This window comes from Dissoconium aciculare, assembly GCF_010015565.1.
Source record: "Dissoconium aciculare CBS 342.82 unplaced genomic scaffold K489scaffold_1, whole genome shotgun sequence".
NCBI classification, from domain to species: Eukaryota; Fungi; Ascomycota; class Dothideomycetes; order Mycosphaerellales; family Dissoconiaceae; genus Dissoconium; species Dissoconium aciculare.
In genome coordinates this window covers 2,485,418-2,502,019 of record NW_022984951.1, presented here as the reverse complement: position 1 = coordinate 2,502,019, position 16,602 = coordinate 2,485,418, and the positions used below count along the sequence as shown (strand labels likewise).

General features: G+C 52.2%; 7 protein-coding genes across 7 annotated transcripts; 3 read left to right on the top strand and 4 right to left on the bottom strand.

The window, feature by feature from the left end:
- Window positions 1–597: 597 nt before the first annotated feature.
- K489DRAFT_366903 (uncharacterized protein) lies at window positions 598–1,914 on the bottom strand (the record flags this gene model as incomplete). Its single annotated transcript, XM_033602816.1, has 1 exon — window positions 598–1,914. One exon carries the CDS (start codon window positions 1,912–1,914, stop codon window positions 598–600), a length of 1,317 nt encoding a protein of 438 aa, XP_033464833.1.
- Window positions 1,915–4,422: 2,508 nt separating this feature from the next.
- K489DRAFT_375953 (uncharacterized protein) lies at window positions 4,423–5,426 on the bottom strand. The gene has a single exon (XM_033603802.1). It carries the CDS (start codon window positions 5,210–5,212, stop codon window positions 4,634–4,636), a length of 579 nt encoding a protein of 192 aa, XP_033464832.1. The 5' UTR covers window positions 5,213–5,426; the 3' UTR covers window positions 4,423–4,633.
- Window positions 5,427–6,043: 617 nt separating this feature from the next.
- K489DRAFT_28048 (uncharacterized protein) lies at window positions 6,044–7,338 on the top strand. Its single transcript, XM_033600135.1, has one exon. It carries the CDS (start codon window positions 6,333–6,335, stop codon window positions 7,083–7,085), a length of 753 nt encoding a protein of 250 aa, XP_033464831.1. The 5' UTR covers window positions 6,044–6,332; the 3' UTR covers window positions 7,086–7,338.
- Window positions 7,339–7,592: 254 nt separating this feature from the next.
- On the bottom strand, window positions 7,593–8,835 carry K489DRAFT_406440 (Mov34-domain-containing protein; the record flags this gene model as incomplete). The annotated part of the gene is made up of 3 exons (XM_033607254.1): window positions 7,593–8,246; window positions 8,306–8,577; window positions 8,649–8,835. 3 exons carry the CDS (start codon window positions 8,833–8,835, stop codon window positions 7,593–7,595), a joined length of 1,113 nt encoding a protein of 370 aa, XP_033464830.1.
- Window positions 8,836–9,354: 519 nt separating this feature from the next.
- K489DRAFT_386255 (uncharacterized protein) lies at window positions 9,355–9,981 on the top strand (the record flags this gene model as incomplete). The annotated part of the gene is made up of 1 exon (XM_033606210.1): window positions 9,355–9,981. One exon carries the CDS (start codon window positions 9,355–9,357, stop codon window positions 9,979–9,981), a length of 627 nt encoding a protein of 208 aa, XP_033464829.1.
- A 1,305-nt stretch (window positions 9,982–11,286) lies between these two features.
- Window positions 11,287–14,048, top strand: K489DRAFT_311499 (root hair defective 3 GTP-binding protein; the record flags this gene model as incomplete). Its single annotated transcript, XM_033600788.1, has 3 exons — window positions 11,287–13,576; window positions 13,664–13,886; window positions 13,973–14,048. The coding sequence occupies 3 exons, from the start codon at window positions 11,287–11,289 to the stop codon at window positions 14,046–14,048; spliced, it is 2,589 nt and encodes an 862-aa protein (XP_033464828.1).
- A 1-nt stretch (window position 14,049) lies between these two features.
- Window positions 14,050–16,581, bottom strand: K489DRAFT_349447 (cleft lip and palate transmembrane 1). Its single transcript, XM_033602399.1, has 2 exons — window positions 14,917–16,581; window positions 14,050–14,852 (listed from the first exon to the last, which is right to left on the bottom strand). The coding sequence occupies exons 1-2, from the start codon at window positions 16,510–16,512 to the stop codon at window positions 14,445–14,447; spliced, it is 2,004 nt and encodes a 667-aa protein (XP_033464827.1). The 5' UTR covers window positions 16,513–16,581; the 3' UTR covers window positions 14,050–14,444.
- Window positions 16,582–16,602: the final 21 nt, after the last annotated feature.

Here is a 16,602-nt window from a genome sequence, read left to right as displayed (position 1 = left end):
CAGGTGGACTCTGGGAGCTGACTAGCGATGAGTCCACTTCCAACCAGCATCTCTGCACGGCTACCTAGACACCGAGGGAATAGCGGAACGGCTACGAGGTCTCCCGTTGTCGTCATTTTTGGAGGTGTTTGGAAGGCATACAGAGAGAGGCGCAGGCAATGCTATAGTTAAACGACAAGCACATGAAGTATGCTCAATATTTGAGACAACGACTCTGAACTTTCCACATTTATGATGAAAGGTCATTCAATTAGATCGATCATAACGAGGTGAGTGTACCTTTAGTAAAGCAAGTTAACTACAGTCTGAGTAGAGGGTATCATGATGCTGTTCCAGCCAGAAAAGTCGACAAATCTCAAACGGAAAAAACAATCCATCATGCGACAAATGACTCGTCAATGAGGACGACCGTGTGCGTTCAGGCTGAAGGAAAGCGGCTTGCTAAGTGAGCAAGCCTGAAAGGAGAGAGTATCAATCAAAACCAAACCCCGCAATGCTAATCAATAAGTCGTATCATCGTAATCCTTCCTCCTCCAATTCGGTGCTACGGCCTTCCGCAGCACCGTCGTTCGTCAATGAATATTGATCGAGGCACCTTCATAGATACTGTCGGAACCAGTGCTCATCGAACCAGCCGACTTCATCGAACGCGGCCCAAAGTTTGCTTGCCTTGTTGACATCCATTGCTGTGCATTGTTGGCAAGCAGTTTTGTTGAAGGCCTTGCCCTCTTGCAATGTCTTCACTTTGGCCTTGAAGATGCGGCGTTTGTTGATGAGGTATTGGTTGCAGTGGAACCTCAACGTAGCTGCGAGCTCAATTTCCTGCGGGTGCATATACTGTGCATCGGGGTCGTTGGACAGATCCAGAGAGTCCGAAGTGCCCCAGCTCACGCGAAGCTTCCTTGCACCAGGGGTATTGAGAGATGCAGTGTCTGGGCAGTAGTCAACGAGTTTGGCCCACTCCGTATCTTTGAGATCATCGTCAACCTTCTTGGAAGCCTGGGCCCGAGTGTGAGATTTCGATTTGGCGGATTGACCTGGAGAGCCGCTTGCACCAGGGCTCATAGGCGCAACAGAACTGGTCCGTCGCCGACGCTTGATGGCAGGCGGCTGGGTGTTTGCCACTACGCTGGGAGCTGATGCAGCGGTTACTGCCGGGCCGCGTCGACGCTTCGGCAGTGAGGGCATTTGCACAGCCTCCTCGACAACTTGTTCCCGAACGCGCTTGTGAGAGACGACCGCAGGTGACTCACGCACCTTACATGCGTCATCAAGTGGCGGCCCATCAGGACTGCCAGGAGGCATCCCAATAATGGGGCCAGTCATACTTGGGCAGCTGTAGGGCTTGCCTTTCTTAATCCGTGGCGCTTTATTGAGCATGTCGAGTTGTTGCAAAGTGTGCGAGTCGCGCGAAATGGCAATTGAGATAGTCGGACGAGGAAGTTCTTTCTCCAGCTGCGCTCTCTCTCTACGCTTTGCTCGATGGTCAGCGTTCTGATGAACTATGTAACGAGCATAATCCACAGGGCCATGGTCGTATATCTTGTCTATGCCCACAACTGGTGGTAACGATCGAAGATATGCACGTGGGTCAAATGCAGACTGTTTGCTTTCGAAATGCACTGAGTTTGATGGCCCTAGTTGCTGGTTGCGCAGCAAAGTTGGAGAAGGCGAGCGTCGACTCGAGTCGCCGAACAGTGGCTTTTCGTTTGGTGAAGCTTTATGATAATCTGGATAAAGTACATGATCGTCTTGTGATGAGCAACTCTCATTCAGGTTGAAGGTGCCAAACGCTGGCGATACAGGCGTCGAGAGTCGGGCTGATTTGTGATCTGGTCGAAAGATTGGTGATCGTTGGTTGAAGTCGTCGGCGGGCGGTGTTCCTGGTGTGGGAAGACCGATATGGCCAGCCATGGTTGAAGGTTTTAGAGTCGTCATGGTGCTGTATTGTTGCGGGCTATCCATAGGCGACGATGAGTTGTGTAAGGCACTTCCGTACGACTCGTCAGATGGTTGTTGTTGGGCGAGACTCATTGAATATATATGCCTAGAGGGTGGCGCTGAAGTCGAAAGTCCGCCTAACTCCGAGCTCTTGAGAATGCGCCGATGGATCGTGAGTTGTGGCGAACAGCGGTGTTCGACGCAATGTTGTGCCTTTCAATTGCAGAAAAGCGAAGACAAATTGTGAGAAGGGTTATGAAGAGGCGCCGCAGGGTGAATGGGCGCTCCGGAATGTATAGCAGATGAATGATGGTATGACACTTGAGACTTGTCACAGCGCCGTGAAACGCTGGTTGGGAGCCTGATCAGGCTTCAGCGCGTGCACGGTAGTGGAACCGCGAGGGATCGGTGAGTAGCTCGCGTCAAGCAGGGATCAGAATGCGCATTGGAGAGAGGGATGTGGCGATTTGAAAGTCTGACGCTGTCGCGGAAGTACGTTGTCAAACGGAAAGTGTCCGAATGGAAGGAGAAGGAGTTCAGTAGAAGAGAAGATGGAGAGGCAATTGCATTGCTTACCGGTCGTCACGAGAGTCATTTCTAATACAACCTGAGAATATGGGAACCTACCGAGTCTTCCTTGAATAATCATAATGGGTGGAAGGCAATGGCGATACGTGGATGCGTGTGTGTGGCATGTGTGTGAGAGAGAGATCGGAGTGTGTGTGTGGTGGATGATCAGTCACAACGAATGCGACCGAGAGGGCGACGCGACCGCGCCAACAAACGTGAGGCGAGGCACACACGTACGCATGACCCACAGGCGGCAGCATGAGCATCAATCACATCAACGACCGCGCCAGCGCCAGCTGCCACGCCCACATGGTCGGATTGGCGATTCAGGTGGGTTCATTTGGGGGGACAGCTGGAGAGACAACGATAAGGTGATCGCTGACCAGCCAAGCTATTGACCTCCCAAAGTTCCAAGGTTGCAAGAGAGCAAGAGAAGGAAGTACTGAATGTGGTTGTCCAATGACGGTGGTGATGGTGGATGATGATGAGGTGCAAGTCGGTCATCCCGAGTGTATTGCGTATGCCATCATCCATCATACATGACAAGATCATTGTCCACGGCGACAACTGATGAAACGAGCGAGAATGTGCAGATGGAGATCCTGTACCCACCTCTCTCCGTTCACTGATGCACAGGAAGACCACGGAAAGCGGGCAGAATACTTGCGCGTCCACATACTGTACACGAGAATGGGCATAGGAGGCGCAAGTCATGCCCGGGCGAATGCTGTCAATCCAGGCCATTCATTGCGGGTTCGGGTGTCCAGGTAAGCAAGAATGTATGAGAACTGACGCTGAGGTGAGCAAGCACTGGCAAGTCCTGTGGGCCGCCCGTGGATGATGAGGCGGCGGCGCGAAAATGTGACTGGAAAGCACGCGAAGTCACCACGATTCGACCGGCGATTGGTCCCATGGCCGAAAGGTGTGGGACGGAAGGGGGGACTGAGCCACGGCCGATGATTTCACCGTGAATGAAGAATTACACGATTTCCTCCACATGATGAGCCAGAACTTGTACACCAACAAGGACCAGGCACACCCGTTCGTCATTGGACAGAGAGGAAACCATGCCACATCGCATTCATGCCCAACGAGCACATTCAGCAGGCTGCCCATTTCCTCGTCATTTATCATTGGAAATCGCGAGGTATGAATCATCATGATCGTTCTAAAGTTGAGTCCGGGTGACGCGCCGCCCGCGAAATGATGTGGACGCCGTGGTCAATTGCGCAAAGCGTCATCATCTTGGTTATTTTTACCACAGTATCATCATTATGAACAGCACCCAAGACGGGGCCAATGTACTGTATATTGCGAGGGTCGGGCGACAGCATCCAATGCCCCACCCCATCCCCGAAAGGTCGGGTGCTGTTGTGCATGTGATAGGTGACTCTTAGATGTGGCGCAGACCCGACTACGACAGCAACGACACGATAACGGGCTTGGTAGTCTCAACGACAAATGTTTTCATCCTCTAGTTCTCGTCCAACCAAGCTGCAATGCTCGTTGATGATATGGAATATGAAACAGGAAGGTTTGTTCTACTGCGCAACGATCTGACCCCGACTGTGACTCATGCCAGAGCGCTGTCCTCGACCAGGCAGCTGCAGGCGACGGCATTGGCCAGGCGAATGCGACTCTGCAATGATCAACCCCCACTCTCGGTCTTCTCGACATTCATCCCCCCGTCGCTCCTCCAAAGGCAGCAATTAACGCCGGCGGTGCGATGGCACCACCGGAATATCCGATAATAAAATCCGTTTAAAGAACATCCCGAATAGCTGTCTAGGATTGGAATTGCCCAATTCGGACAGCCTGGGAAGGGAGGCGACCGGAAAGTCTCATCCAGATTGCGCTCGTCGCCCTCTGCATACTGTAGTCGCAGATTTGCATTACTCTCGCCTCCAGTCGCAATTGCAATGCAGTGAGGCCTTGTGTTGATTGCGACCGCCAGTACGCGCCATCGGCAACAACCACGGCCGGTGGATGACGGGCGCGATTCACTTCACACAACAGCCGATATCCAGCTGGCGCTTCCTATTACCAACGCGATACACATTTTCGATACAGAGCAGCCGGGCGTCTGCTGATACCTCACCATTGTGCTCCAGCTCAGATTCAGTCACGTGCTTGTGGAGAGCTTCAGGGCTCCGCTCCATCTCGCTTCGTGACGAGGAACGAGATCCACCTGGGCACCCAGCGATAACAGCTCTGTGTTGAGAGACGATCGAGAGGTCAGCTGGCCCCATCCCGAGGTTCTTTGTTCGACCTCGATTGTCCACCTGGGCATCTCAAATCCACTGAAAGCCTCGCGCAATGTACTGCCCTCGGTACCAAGTCCTGCTCTCACCGGTTCTCCCCACTCCATCAGTATGTATGTCGCAAAACAAAGCGTGCACCACCTGCCCTCCATGGAGACGTCGCGCACCAGGCTCTCCACAGTTGTGATCCATGCTATTGCAGCCTTATCGCCTGAGTACCAGCGCAGGTTATCGGACGATGCGAGACGGATGCTCACTGGGCACACTGTTGTCCGATTACCAATGCTTACAATTTCTCGCGCTGCACAAAGCCCGGTAACTGTCCCGGAGTCCGACGAAAAGTGATCGAGATATGGGGCCATCTGTGATGACGCCGAGATTGTCAAGCGGCTTTGTTCCACAAATGACCTCCATCCTATACACATAGCAAGAGCAGACATGTGCCCATGAAGCAACCAGTCACAGCGTGTGCCCGCGTGCCAGGAGCAAACGCACATGGGCCAAAGTCAATGAGACAACCTTGGGAATGTGGCAGATGATCGCCACTCACCGCCCGCGTCAGCCCTGGCTTGTGATCGTCACCAATGGCTCAGCCCTGCTTGTGTACCTTCCGTACCCGGGCGAGCTGTCACTCCTTTGTGGATTATAGGCGTCGTCTCGTGACACACCCGGCCCCGTGCTGCTCCTGCCCCAATGTATCCCGCGTATATCCGCTCGCGCGAATTCACGGGTCCATTGCCCTTTCTACTGTAGAGTTGGCAGTCGCCTTCTGGGGCCACCTGGACTTCCTGCACCGCCGTGATTCTCAATGCGCTGCCACCAACGTCTCCAATGCGCGCACGGACTGACAGCCACGCAGGCCGTCCTGCATTTAGGTTATCTGAGTTATCTTAGTTGCCAGATCTCGTCTATCAATAGCAGATCGACGTCATGCGCTCGCCGTGAGCAGCCGTTGTGTCGAGGCTGCTCATATTTGAAATGATGCGAGATCAGTTGAAATTGCATGTGGCACAAGTAAACATAGGGGAATATGCAGTACTGGAGACCGCTCTCGAATTGAGGTCGGGCATCGGCGCAACACAGGGCCTTGCCGAGGTCGCTTCGGAGGCTATAATATGTTGAGCGCACGTTGATTTTGCTGGCAGCGAACTATCCTGCACTACAAGACATTGCTGCATCGTAAGGTGTAGACTGATGAAATGCACATGGCGAGAGGGGCTGAATGAAGAACGCATTATCAAAACATGGTATTGTGCGCACATGTTTAGCTTAGCGGATGAGTCTGGCTGCATTGAAAGCACTGAGCTCACCTGCAAACCAACTCGTGGTGCCGCAGATTCCCCGAGCTGTGAGATTGCATGCGCCGAGTATACTGCCAGTGACATGCTACCATGATTCAACGAAAGCAATGTCGCTTATTGCTTAGGTTGGTCAATTCGTCGTCCCTACTGGTATGGTGAAACTTTGTCCGGACGTTATCACTCTTGAGGCGCGACCAGACCAGTCTCCGGAATCTTCAATGTCAGGGCTCGATGCCACTAGTAAATTTGTTGCAAACGAATGCGACGAAATGGGAACAGACCACTTCGAAAAATTGTCCACGCCAATGAGTCTCGAATGGACCAGCTGCAGAGGTCATCCAGGCCACTCCGTCAAGTCGTGACGGCTCTCTTGCAATCAATCGAGACCACCGTTCCGACAGATGTTTCGACCGATGCAATGCAACATGACCTGCATAACGACGCATCGCCACGGACTCGACATATCTTCTTGACATTGCAGGTTCTGTTTCCAAACGAACTACTTCCCGCCCTTGATATCCTCGATCGCGGACTCGTCACTCGTCTGCGGTGCGTGACTGACGAGGCGGAACTTTCTCTGCTCCTGGTACAATCATCACGCTCGCAAAGCGACTCTCGCAAGGAAAGACATGCGCATGATACCAAGTCTACAAGATTTCAGAATAAGAGCAATGTCACATCCGACCTAGAGACAGATCTCCCACTGCCACCATGTCACGAGGTTCGTCTTGATGCATGGTCCTGCTCGTGTCCTGCCTTTGTTTTCTCGGCATTTCCAGTGCGGTCGGTGACATCAAACTCGCTTATCGTGGAAGCAAAGACTGCGGGAGAGCAAACTGTAACAGACTGGTTCTTCGGAGGCAAGTCCTGTGGCGATGAGCTACCTGTGTGCAAGCATCTCCTGGCATGCGTACTCGGTGAGCGTTGCGCCATCTTCCGACGGCGTATCCGCGAGCGAACCTGTACAGCAGAGGAGATAGCTGGATGGGCGGCTGGATGGGGTGACCTTTGATGGGAAGCGAAAGCTCATCTTGCAATGGGCCGCCTGTCTGTTGCTCTTTGTCATCCATGTTGAACCATGAAACCTTCCAGCGTCAGCATCACACTCTCCTCGCGGGATTTCGCATCGAAATTGCAACGGGTTCCGCACAGAAAGGAAACCACGTGTTACACACAGCTACATCGTCGAACAAGAGACAAGGGGTTCTTAGATCTTTTCTGGGCAGATCGAGCTGGTTTGGAAGCAGGCAGACGTGCCATATCATCTCACTTTCAGTATATCGCTGATTAGATGCACGAACCGTGTTGCTCAGGTTACCCCCGCTGAGTGCGCTTCGGAGTTCCGGCCCCTTGTTTCGTGATGTACATGCCACTCTGCCTTTTGCACGCACAGAAGTGTTCTGCGGACGCACGACAGTACAAGGAGCAGCCAGTCCACGGCAGTGTCTGGCGATGATGCACATCTCTTTCATAGCACGAATAGAACGAACTATCGCTGAAATGGCTCACCCGTGAATCATCATTTCTTTTTGCCCTTGTCATCTTTCTTTCCCTCGTCTTGTCCGTCCTTGTCTGCTGATTTCTCCCCTGCGCCATTGACCTTCGCCTTTTCGTCTTTTTTACCATCGCCTTCCTTAGTCTCATCACTCTCTTTTGCGTCGCCCTCTTCCTGCTGTCGCTTGTTTTGGATTTTGTTCTCGATCAGGTCGTGGAATGCTGTGATGGCTCGTATTAAGCTGGACAAGTAGATCGACATGAGCTGGTCATTCGTTTTGATGCTCATTGCTCTTGCAAGCTCTGAGTTCTCGGTGTTGCTGGAGGGCAGGCCGACCCCACCATTGACTGCGCTATTCACCGATGCAAGGTCTTTACCGGTCGGCTTAGGCGTCGAAAGGTTCGGAAGCAGGTTGAAGACGTCCTGGAGATTGCCGAGAATTGCATGATTTACCGGGAGTTCACCGTCTAGTACCTTCTGCAAGTATCCTCCGATGTCCTGTAGCCGCAGATGCAGCCCCTGCAAAGATTGCAGCTGACTTGTGATCCGAGTGCTGAGTGTGCCAACGGCAACGTCCCGAATGTCCCGTAGCAAGTGCTCAACACCAATCTCTTCCGCCTCCTCTGCCTCGATGGTACTCGGAGTATGAACGAAAGTTTTTGATGTCGTTGTGCCGTCCTGTAAATTGTCAGTTGCCTCGTTTTGACCCAGCTTCTGGTATGCCACGGAATACACACATCTTTGATCTCTTCAACAGCAAAGTATGCATCTGTGGGGACACCGACTTCCTTGGGAACGACGTCGATGATGACTAATAGCGGGTTGGGAGTATATCGTTTGAATAGTTCATTGATCTCCAGGTCACTTGCTCGCAGCTTGGGGCCAGAGTGATACCAGCCGATGAGCTTCTCCCGCGCATTGACTTTTTTGAACATGTCGTTCATTGATTCGACGTAGTTGTGATCCAGAAACCATACTGATGGATCTTTTTCATCCTCCTCGAAAGGTACTATATGTCGTCATTAGTCGCGTGCTTCGATGGCAGCAAGTACCTGTCTTCTCAGATCCGTGGTGTCACACCTGCGAAGCTATTTGATACCCGTACGCTCTTGCCATCGTTCTGTCCCAGCAGTACCCCTACTACTCGTCTTCGAGTGCCTTTGGCTGGAGAACGACCATAGTGATCAGCAGCGGATAAAAGTACAAGAGGCGCCACTGAAACTGTGCGATTCACGATGCTCAGCGTTTCCGCTGTGGTGGCCGGCATCTTGCCTGCTCAGTCGAGGGGATCAAAAGTGGTGATATATGGGTGCGTCGTTGCGGAGTCCAAGCAGTGTCCTTGCGATGTACTGTAATGGTGATGTTTCTACCACGCAATCCGTACCTGATAATGTGTACCAGACTGACTACATACGTACTGACTGTGGAGCTTCCGTCGCGCGCGGCGGCAAAAGCGGCGGATAAAGCCGTGCCCGCATCAATGCTTGGCAGATGGTGCCTGTCACTGATAGAGGCTCCCATCCTACCAGTTCCAGGTCCAGAACAGTCTCTGCCCAAGATCCCTGGTGGGAAAAGTCTTTCTGCGCTCAAGTCTAACATCATGGCCATAATTGCAAGTGAACAGCGTACTCCTTCTCCTGCCGAAGTCGATGAAGCTGCTGTGAAACCGGAGTCTGATTCCGCGCACACCACCACGCTTCGAGACGATGCGGTTCAGACTTCGGACGGTGCACTAGTGGACGCGTCGCCCACCCGGAAGCGCGATTTCGAGAGCTCGGAGCTGTATATGAATGTGTATGAATACGTTCGAGAGTATATGTCGCGTTATGATTGCTCACACGATTTCAACCATATCCTCCGTGTGCTTGCGCTTGCAAAGCAGCTACTAGCTGAAGAACTGAAGGACAACCCGTGGAAGAAGTTTCACAAGCCGGCCATCATTCTGGCAGCTCTTCTTCACGATGTCGGGGACAAGAAGTATGCGCAGCCTGGTGAGGACGCTGAGCAGCTAGTGAGTCAATTGCTCTCAAAGAACGGCTGTCCGCCTCGTTTTGTGGCCAAGGTCGCTTTGATTGTGCAATACGTCTCATACTCGGGCGAGATACAACGACCGCAATTGGTCAAGGCGATCATTGGCGCGCATCCCGAACTCGCCATCGTCCAGGATGCCGATCGCTTGGATGCTATTGGCGCCGTTGGAATCGGACGCGCATTTGCGTACGGAGCGATGAAAGCCCCTGCTCGTGGCCTGCAGGGCTCGATCGACCACTTTGTCGAGAAGTTAGAAAACATCGAAAGCATGATGAAGACAGCCACAGGTAAGCGTCTCGCTGCAGAGCGTTCGCGTCGACTCAAAGAATTTCGACAATGGTGGGAGGAGGAAGTTGGAGAGACAACAAGCTGTGGCAGCTGAGAGAATTGAAAAGTGGGTTGAGAAGTACTTGTCCATACAGCGTCAAGCGACCTCCGCGAGATGCGCTCGTGCTCGCTATTAGCAAGGAAGAGTCTGGGAAGGTCAAGCACTTAACTCCAGACCCCCTGTCATTTTCTCTTCAGCGCACTCTCGATTCTGGAAGGACAGCAGGTCGAGCGTTTCATCCCGGCAATATACAACAGACGACTTTCACTCTCGAGGCTTGTATTTGAAACTTCATCCGGACGATCAGCTAGCCCGACATGGCAGCGGATGAAGCCTCTTAACCAAGATTGGCCAATCTCGTCCGACATCAAACTCCTTGTCGGCGTAACATGCAGCTATCCAAGGCGAATCCCGGCAACTGGAACCTGTCGAAGAATGATCGATTATTCCAGGTGTCCATTTATACATACACGGTGTAATACAGGACGTGGAAGGGCACGAGGCAAGTGCCCATACGATTTCTGACGGCTTCTGCCTCAAATATCCGACGCTTCACCACCTGATGCCTATCGCCACTATCGAGTCCTTCCGCCGCCATGAAATGTGGGCACAGTGTCCCGTGGAATATTGTTCGTCTTGCCAACAGGTCACTGCCAATTCACGCGAGACTCGATGACGACGATGAAAGACCTTGACAGACTGTTGGCGACAACCGGAATAGCCGGTGTGATGGCCTCCATTCTTGCATATGTGTGAGGCACTTGTTGTCCTTGTGCTTTGAATGGGGTGCTCGCAAGTATAACGCAAGTGCGAGACGATGTCGCTTTGAAGATCTCACGTCAAGGCACGTCCCACTTAAATTCTTTTAATAATGACAGATCGTTCGGCGACGACGTCATTTTTGGCGTTGTCACGAATGCACAGATGCAGCCAACAGAGTAATGATTTGTCTTCACCAGTACTTGTAATAAACCCTTTTCTGTTCATCATGCAGACTGGATTGTATCATTTGGACAAGAAGCTTTCCCGAGGTTCGTTGTGATTGCGGCAGTTGCAAACAATGAAACTGGAGTTGCGCACTATTTTGCCCGAAATCGAGGTCTCCTTCCCCACCCAAATCGGCAATGTCGAAACGTCTCCAATATCGTGCAGAAAGTCAATGCGACAAATCCCCCGCTTGTAACTCCCTGACGTCGTACCCTTGTCGGATCGCTCGTGATAGGTCGCTCACTAGTAGGACTGATCACACAGTTGTCTTTATTAGCTCGACAGCGGATAATGACCACATCGCTGTCAACAACACATGGCGACAAGGCTCGTCCGATCTCTGCTGCTCGTCACTCTACCGCACCGATCATCATGACGACAAATAGCCACTTTGCCGGCGCCAGTGCCAATCTGTCGTCGGCGGACTTCGAACACGGAGTACAAATCATCGACGGAGACAAGACTTTCAATCCAAATCTGCCTCAATATCTCCAGATAGAAAATGTGGTGCGCGCGGGCTTTAATTACCATGTCATTGCCGTGTTCGGTAGCCAGAGCACGGGTAAAAGCACCCTCCTGAACTACCTCTTCGGCACTCAGTTTGGCGTGATGAGCGAGAAAGAGCGACGGCAGACTACAAAAGGCATCTGGATGTCCAAGAACAAGAAGGAGCACACTGGCGCTGATGGAGTCAAAACAATGGCAGAAAACATATTGGTCATGGATGTTGAAGGTACCGATGGACGTGAAAGAGGAGAGGACCAAGATTTCGAACGCAAGAGTGCACTATTTGCCTTGGCCACCAGCGAAGTACTCATCGTCAACATTTGGGAGCATCAGGTTGGTCTGTATCAGGGCGCCAACATGGGACTTTTGAAGACCGTCTTCGAAGTGAACGTGCAACTTTTCCTCAAGGACGCGAAGAGTGTACCGCGCAGTCTGCTCTTCTTCGTCATTCGTGACCATATCGGGACTACACCCTTGGAAAACTTGAAGAATACACTCATGCAGGACCTGTCACGGATATGGCAATCGCTTTCGAAGCCATCAGCATTAGAGAAAAGCAGGATTGAAGACTATTTTGATTTCGCGTTCGTCGCACTCCCACACAAGCTCCTACAGCCAGAGAAATTCGAGCAGGCTGTCGCGCAGCTAGGAACACGATTCCGAGAGGGCTTTAGTGATTCCAAGTCAGGTCCCCACGAAGGCGACTCCTCAGCGCTTCTGTTGCCTCAATATCATCGAAGGATCCCGGCCGATGGCTTTCCGATGTACGCAGAAGGCATCTGGGAGCAAATTGACAACAACAAGGATCTGGATCTGCCGACGCAACAAGAATTGCTAGCTCAATTCCGTTGCGACGAGATTGCGAAGGAAGTCCTTGCGCTCTTCGATGAAGTCGTGTTGCCCTTAGAGCATTCGCAAGCCGATGGCATTGCTGCTGGAAAGCCAATCATTCTTCTTGAATTGGGAAAGATGATGGTTTCTGCAAGACAAACAGCGCTTCAAGGATTTGAGGAGGAAGCGAGCCGTTACCACAAGGGAGTGTACAAGCGCAAGCAATCCGAGCTCGAGACTGTTATTGATGGTAGACTGAAGGTGCTCTTCCTCGGGCAACTTAGTGCTGCGCACAAGAGCGGGGTTGCTGAGTTCAGTGAAGCTGTCAGCACAGCCGTCAAGGCTGGCCAGAAGAAAGGGGCCAATTACGACTTTCATGAAATCGTCGAAACGGAGAAAAGGCTGGCATTGCAACGATACGAAGAACAAGCGACTCTTGCATTGGTAGCTGGTACGCCCTGGAGTGACTACAAGCAGCAGCTGGCTCTTTATCGCAAAGACCTTGACGAAGTGAGCTCGCGGCTGCGACAAGATGAGATGCGCCGCCTGGCGACGAGAAGCGAGCGCTGGGTGCGCAGCAAGCTGGGCGAGAGCATCGGAGTGGAATTCAATAAACTTGGATCTGGCCGTGCAGGTGGCGGAGCTCCAGCCGATGGTAAGAAGCCACCAGAGCGCGACCTTTGGGATCGCATCTGGAATGTCTTTACGGACACGGTGTCGCACGCCGAGACGCGATTCACCGAACGAGCTCGCAGCTTCGATGCCACGCCTGATGAAGTCGAGGTTGGCTTGTGGCGACTCCGTCGCAAGTCCTGGGGCGCACTCCGCGATAAGGTAGATGAAGAACTTATGGAGGGCAATCTCCTGCTCAAGTTGCGTGAATTCTTCGAAGACAAATTCCGTTATGATGAGGAAGGCGTTCCGCGGATCTGGCGACCGACCGATGATATCGAAGGGCTGTACACGCGTGCTCGTGAAAGCACTCTCGAGCTCGTTCCTTTGCTTGCCAAGTTTCGATTATCCAGCACGACCGCGTCGCCTCCACTCGATGCATGGATCAGTGAACCGCCAGCCACCGTCTCGACTGCCGACGAAGAGGATTTGCAGCCCATCGGCGGCGTTGACTCTGACGAGGGCAAGACGCTCGAAGAGGAGATGACCATGTTGAGTGATGCTAAGCAACAGGACTTGTCAGCACGGTTCAAGAAGACAGCAGATGGCGTATATGTCGAAGCGAAGCGAAGCGCCATTGGAGGTGTTACTCAGGTGCCTCTTTACTTTTACGGACTGTTGCTTGCTCTCGGTTGGAACGAGCTGGTTGCAGGTGAGTTTCAAATCGCGTGCATCACCGCAGTTTATGAACCATTCGGCGGTCCGGATTCTCAAACGGCATACTGACCAATATTTCTAGTGCTTCGCAACCCTGTCTACTTCATCTTCCTCATACTTCTCGGCGCTGGCGCCTATGTCACATACACTCTCAACCTATGGGGCCCGATGCTTCGCATGACCAACGCTGCAAGCACACAAGGTCTTGAAATCTTCAAGGAGAAGTTACGTGAATTTCTTGAAACCTCTGAGACAGGCCGACAAGCTATCGGCATGAGTCAAAAGGCGGGCGGGCCATCTTTCCGGTAAGTCTTACACCCGGAACTAGTCATATTCGACCATTACTGGTTGAGATGATCACATTTGCTGACAACTTGCTGTTTGTCAACAGTATGGACACTCTGCATAGCAATGGCACGACCAAGGCGAAGGCATCCAGCGCCGATGACGACGTTGACGAGATCTGATGATATCAATGTCTAGAACGATTCTTTGACGCGAGCTTGCCCAGGTGGTAATCTTCCCTTCTTGCTGGCGGACCACAGTTTTAGGATAAAACATGGAAGATGTCGACAAGTTGGTCGATCACCATGTCTATCGACTGTCAACCGTCGCTTTCATTGCCGTCCAGTTAAATCAGCGAACTGAATATGTTCTCCGCGGCTTTCTTGCGTGCCTGCCTGATATTTCGGTCTCGCCGTCATGACCGTGTGCGTAATCAGCGAGAAACAGTATCGCAACAGTTTTATGGCTCGGTCAAGCCACGAATGTGGTTCATATGTCGTGAGCCAAAGCCAGGTTTCTATTTTGAAAAATTCATGGGAAGCAACATATCATATATTACAAAGTGTATATCAGTCGATTTAGTTCTTCCTCTTCCTGGCTGCACTCTTCTCCTTCGCAGAGCTGACTGCCGCCGCCGGTGCATCGTTCAACTCTCTGATGGCCTCGCCATCAGCGTCGGTAACCTTGCCTGGTGTTGGCGCCGCAGACAATGGCTTCGCCGCAGCTTTGCTCTCAGCCTCTTCGTCGTCACCGCCCTGGCCAAATTCATTGATACGAGTGTGGTCGACCTTGTACGCCCAAGCCTGGTATAGGTACACGAAGAAAATAACATCGTCACGGAGCGTGGCTAGACGATGCAAGAGCGGCATCTTAATGGTGAAGGCAAAGAGGTCGTCAATGAAGGTGTTAAGCGCTTTGTACATCATCGTGCGAGCAGGCATGTGCGCGACAGATTTAAGGCGGTAGTTGATGTAAAGGGCGGGTACCTGGAGATTCATGTTAGCTGCCAAATCCAAATCTGCAATTGTGTGGAACTAGTCGATCGCTTACCATCATGAGGAACCCATACGCGTAGACGCTGCCTACGAGAGTCGTGATGACAAAACTGTACCAGCTCTTGTGGGTTTCGTACAGCAGCGAGTAAACGGCATATGCCGCAAGTAGCGGGACTGCGACAATGCCCATGTACTTGAACGCAATTCTGTCGTATTCTTCCGTCTTTTCTTCCGTCTCGCTGAGCTTGTGCTTGTCCTCGAATACCACTGTCAAAGGCAGGCCGAACTTGTGCGCATAAGAGCCTGGCGCTGGTTCGCGTAGACGAACATTGACGGCCTGCGTGACCTTCCATGCTTCGATGGCGATGCCCATTCCCTGTCCGAATAAAATCATCCATGAAGTATTTTCGTTATTGTCAATGAGGTAGAGGAAGATGACACCCTGCATGAAAACATTGGAGAGAATGGTGCGAACAGATACGCCGACGTTATCCTTCTTCTTGCGCCAATGGCCAACGTCGGAGGAGAAGGCCAACATCTCGAATATCATGTGTAGAATACTGACCACCACAGTGGTCCCGAGTAGCCAGACATTCGTGTCCAGCAACGTCTCCTTGATGAGATCCATCTCACTGCCATCTCCTCCTCCAGGTGTGGTCTGGCCGTGTGCCGCTTTGCGCGCAGTCTCCTTCATTCCCTCATCCAAGCTGGTCATGATGCTGAATGCCCAATTGTGTAGCGTGCCTATGTTGATATTGATGGGCAGGCGATCGATTGGAAGAGTCGAATTCAGTTCAACCATGTGCGGTTTCAGCTGCCAGAAGGTGTTCAGATAGAGCACAGGGTAATACCAGCCATTCTGACCAGTCGCGTCGCGAGCTCCTGTAGACTCCAGGACGTAATACTGCTTGACCGCTGGATGAAGCTGACCATAGTTCACATTGCCTGTTTCCGGAATGAAGGAGAGTGTGAAGTTTGGATGATAGAAGGATCCGACGATGGGCCCCGTGGGTTCTTCAATCTCTTCCTCTACGAGTGTTTCCGTCTCATTCTTCGCTTCAAGCAGATTGCGCGCTTTGCGCACTTTTTTCTTTGCAAGGTACTGTGTTAATGGGCGGAGCATGCGATACGCCTTGGAGGTATCGTATGAAGCAGATGAAGGGTCGAGGACGGCGCCGGTCTGGGCAACGAATATATGAGCCCATAAGGTGCCATTTGCTTGCACGCTTTTCGGGACCTGGAAGCTGGAATGAATCTCGCGGCTATCCTTCTCGCTACTTGCGAGAGAGAAGTTCCTCTCGCGAACGATGAGACTCTCGGCAGGCATGGCGCTGAAGCCAGGCATGATGACGCTGGACGAGACATACAGCGCAATATCGACGCTTGTGTTGGCGGGCCACAAAGGATGGAGACCCTGTGGGACGGACGCATACTGGTAGTTATCAGCCTGAGCGCCATCAGTCGCCATCACTGGACCTGGAGGAGCGTTGTTGGTGCTGCCGCCGCCCATAAATTGGCGAATGGCGACTTGCATAGCAATGAAGATGGCGAGATTCTTCCCGATAGACCACAGTTTATCCTCCCATCCATTGGCCGCTGGGGCGCCAGGCTGGCCGGCAACCGCAGGCGCTCTCACCCGTTCTTGCGGCATGTCAGTGTAAAAGATGGATAAAAAGACGGAGGAAGATGTAAACACTTAATCCGAGGTGGTGGAAGCTTCTGTCATACCATGTAGTTTGGG

What these genes read in the sequence shown, in the direction of transcription:
- K489DRAFT_349447 (XM_033602399.1), bottom strand. Translation starts at nt 16,512, where the DNA reads ATGCCGCAAGAACGGGTGAGAGCGCCTGCGGTTGCCGGCCAGCCTGGC. An exon ending in CGTATGGGTTCCTCATGATG is followed by an intron (nt 14,853 to 14,916) that starts GTAAGCGATCGA and finishes ATGAATCTCCAG; the next exon opens with GTACCCGCCCTTTACATCAA.
- K489DRAFT_28048 (XM_033600135.1), top strand. Translation starts at nt 6,333, where the DNA reads ATGCGACGAAATGGGAACAGACCACTTCGAAAAATTGTCCACGCCAAT.
- K489DRAFT_375953 (XM_033603802.1), bottom strand. Translation starts at nt 5,212, where the DNA reads ATGTCTGCTCTTGCTATGTGTATAGGATGGAGGTCATTTGTGGAACAA.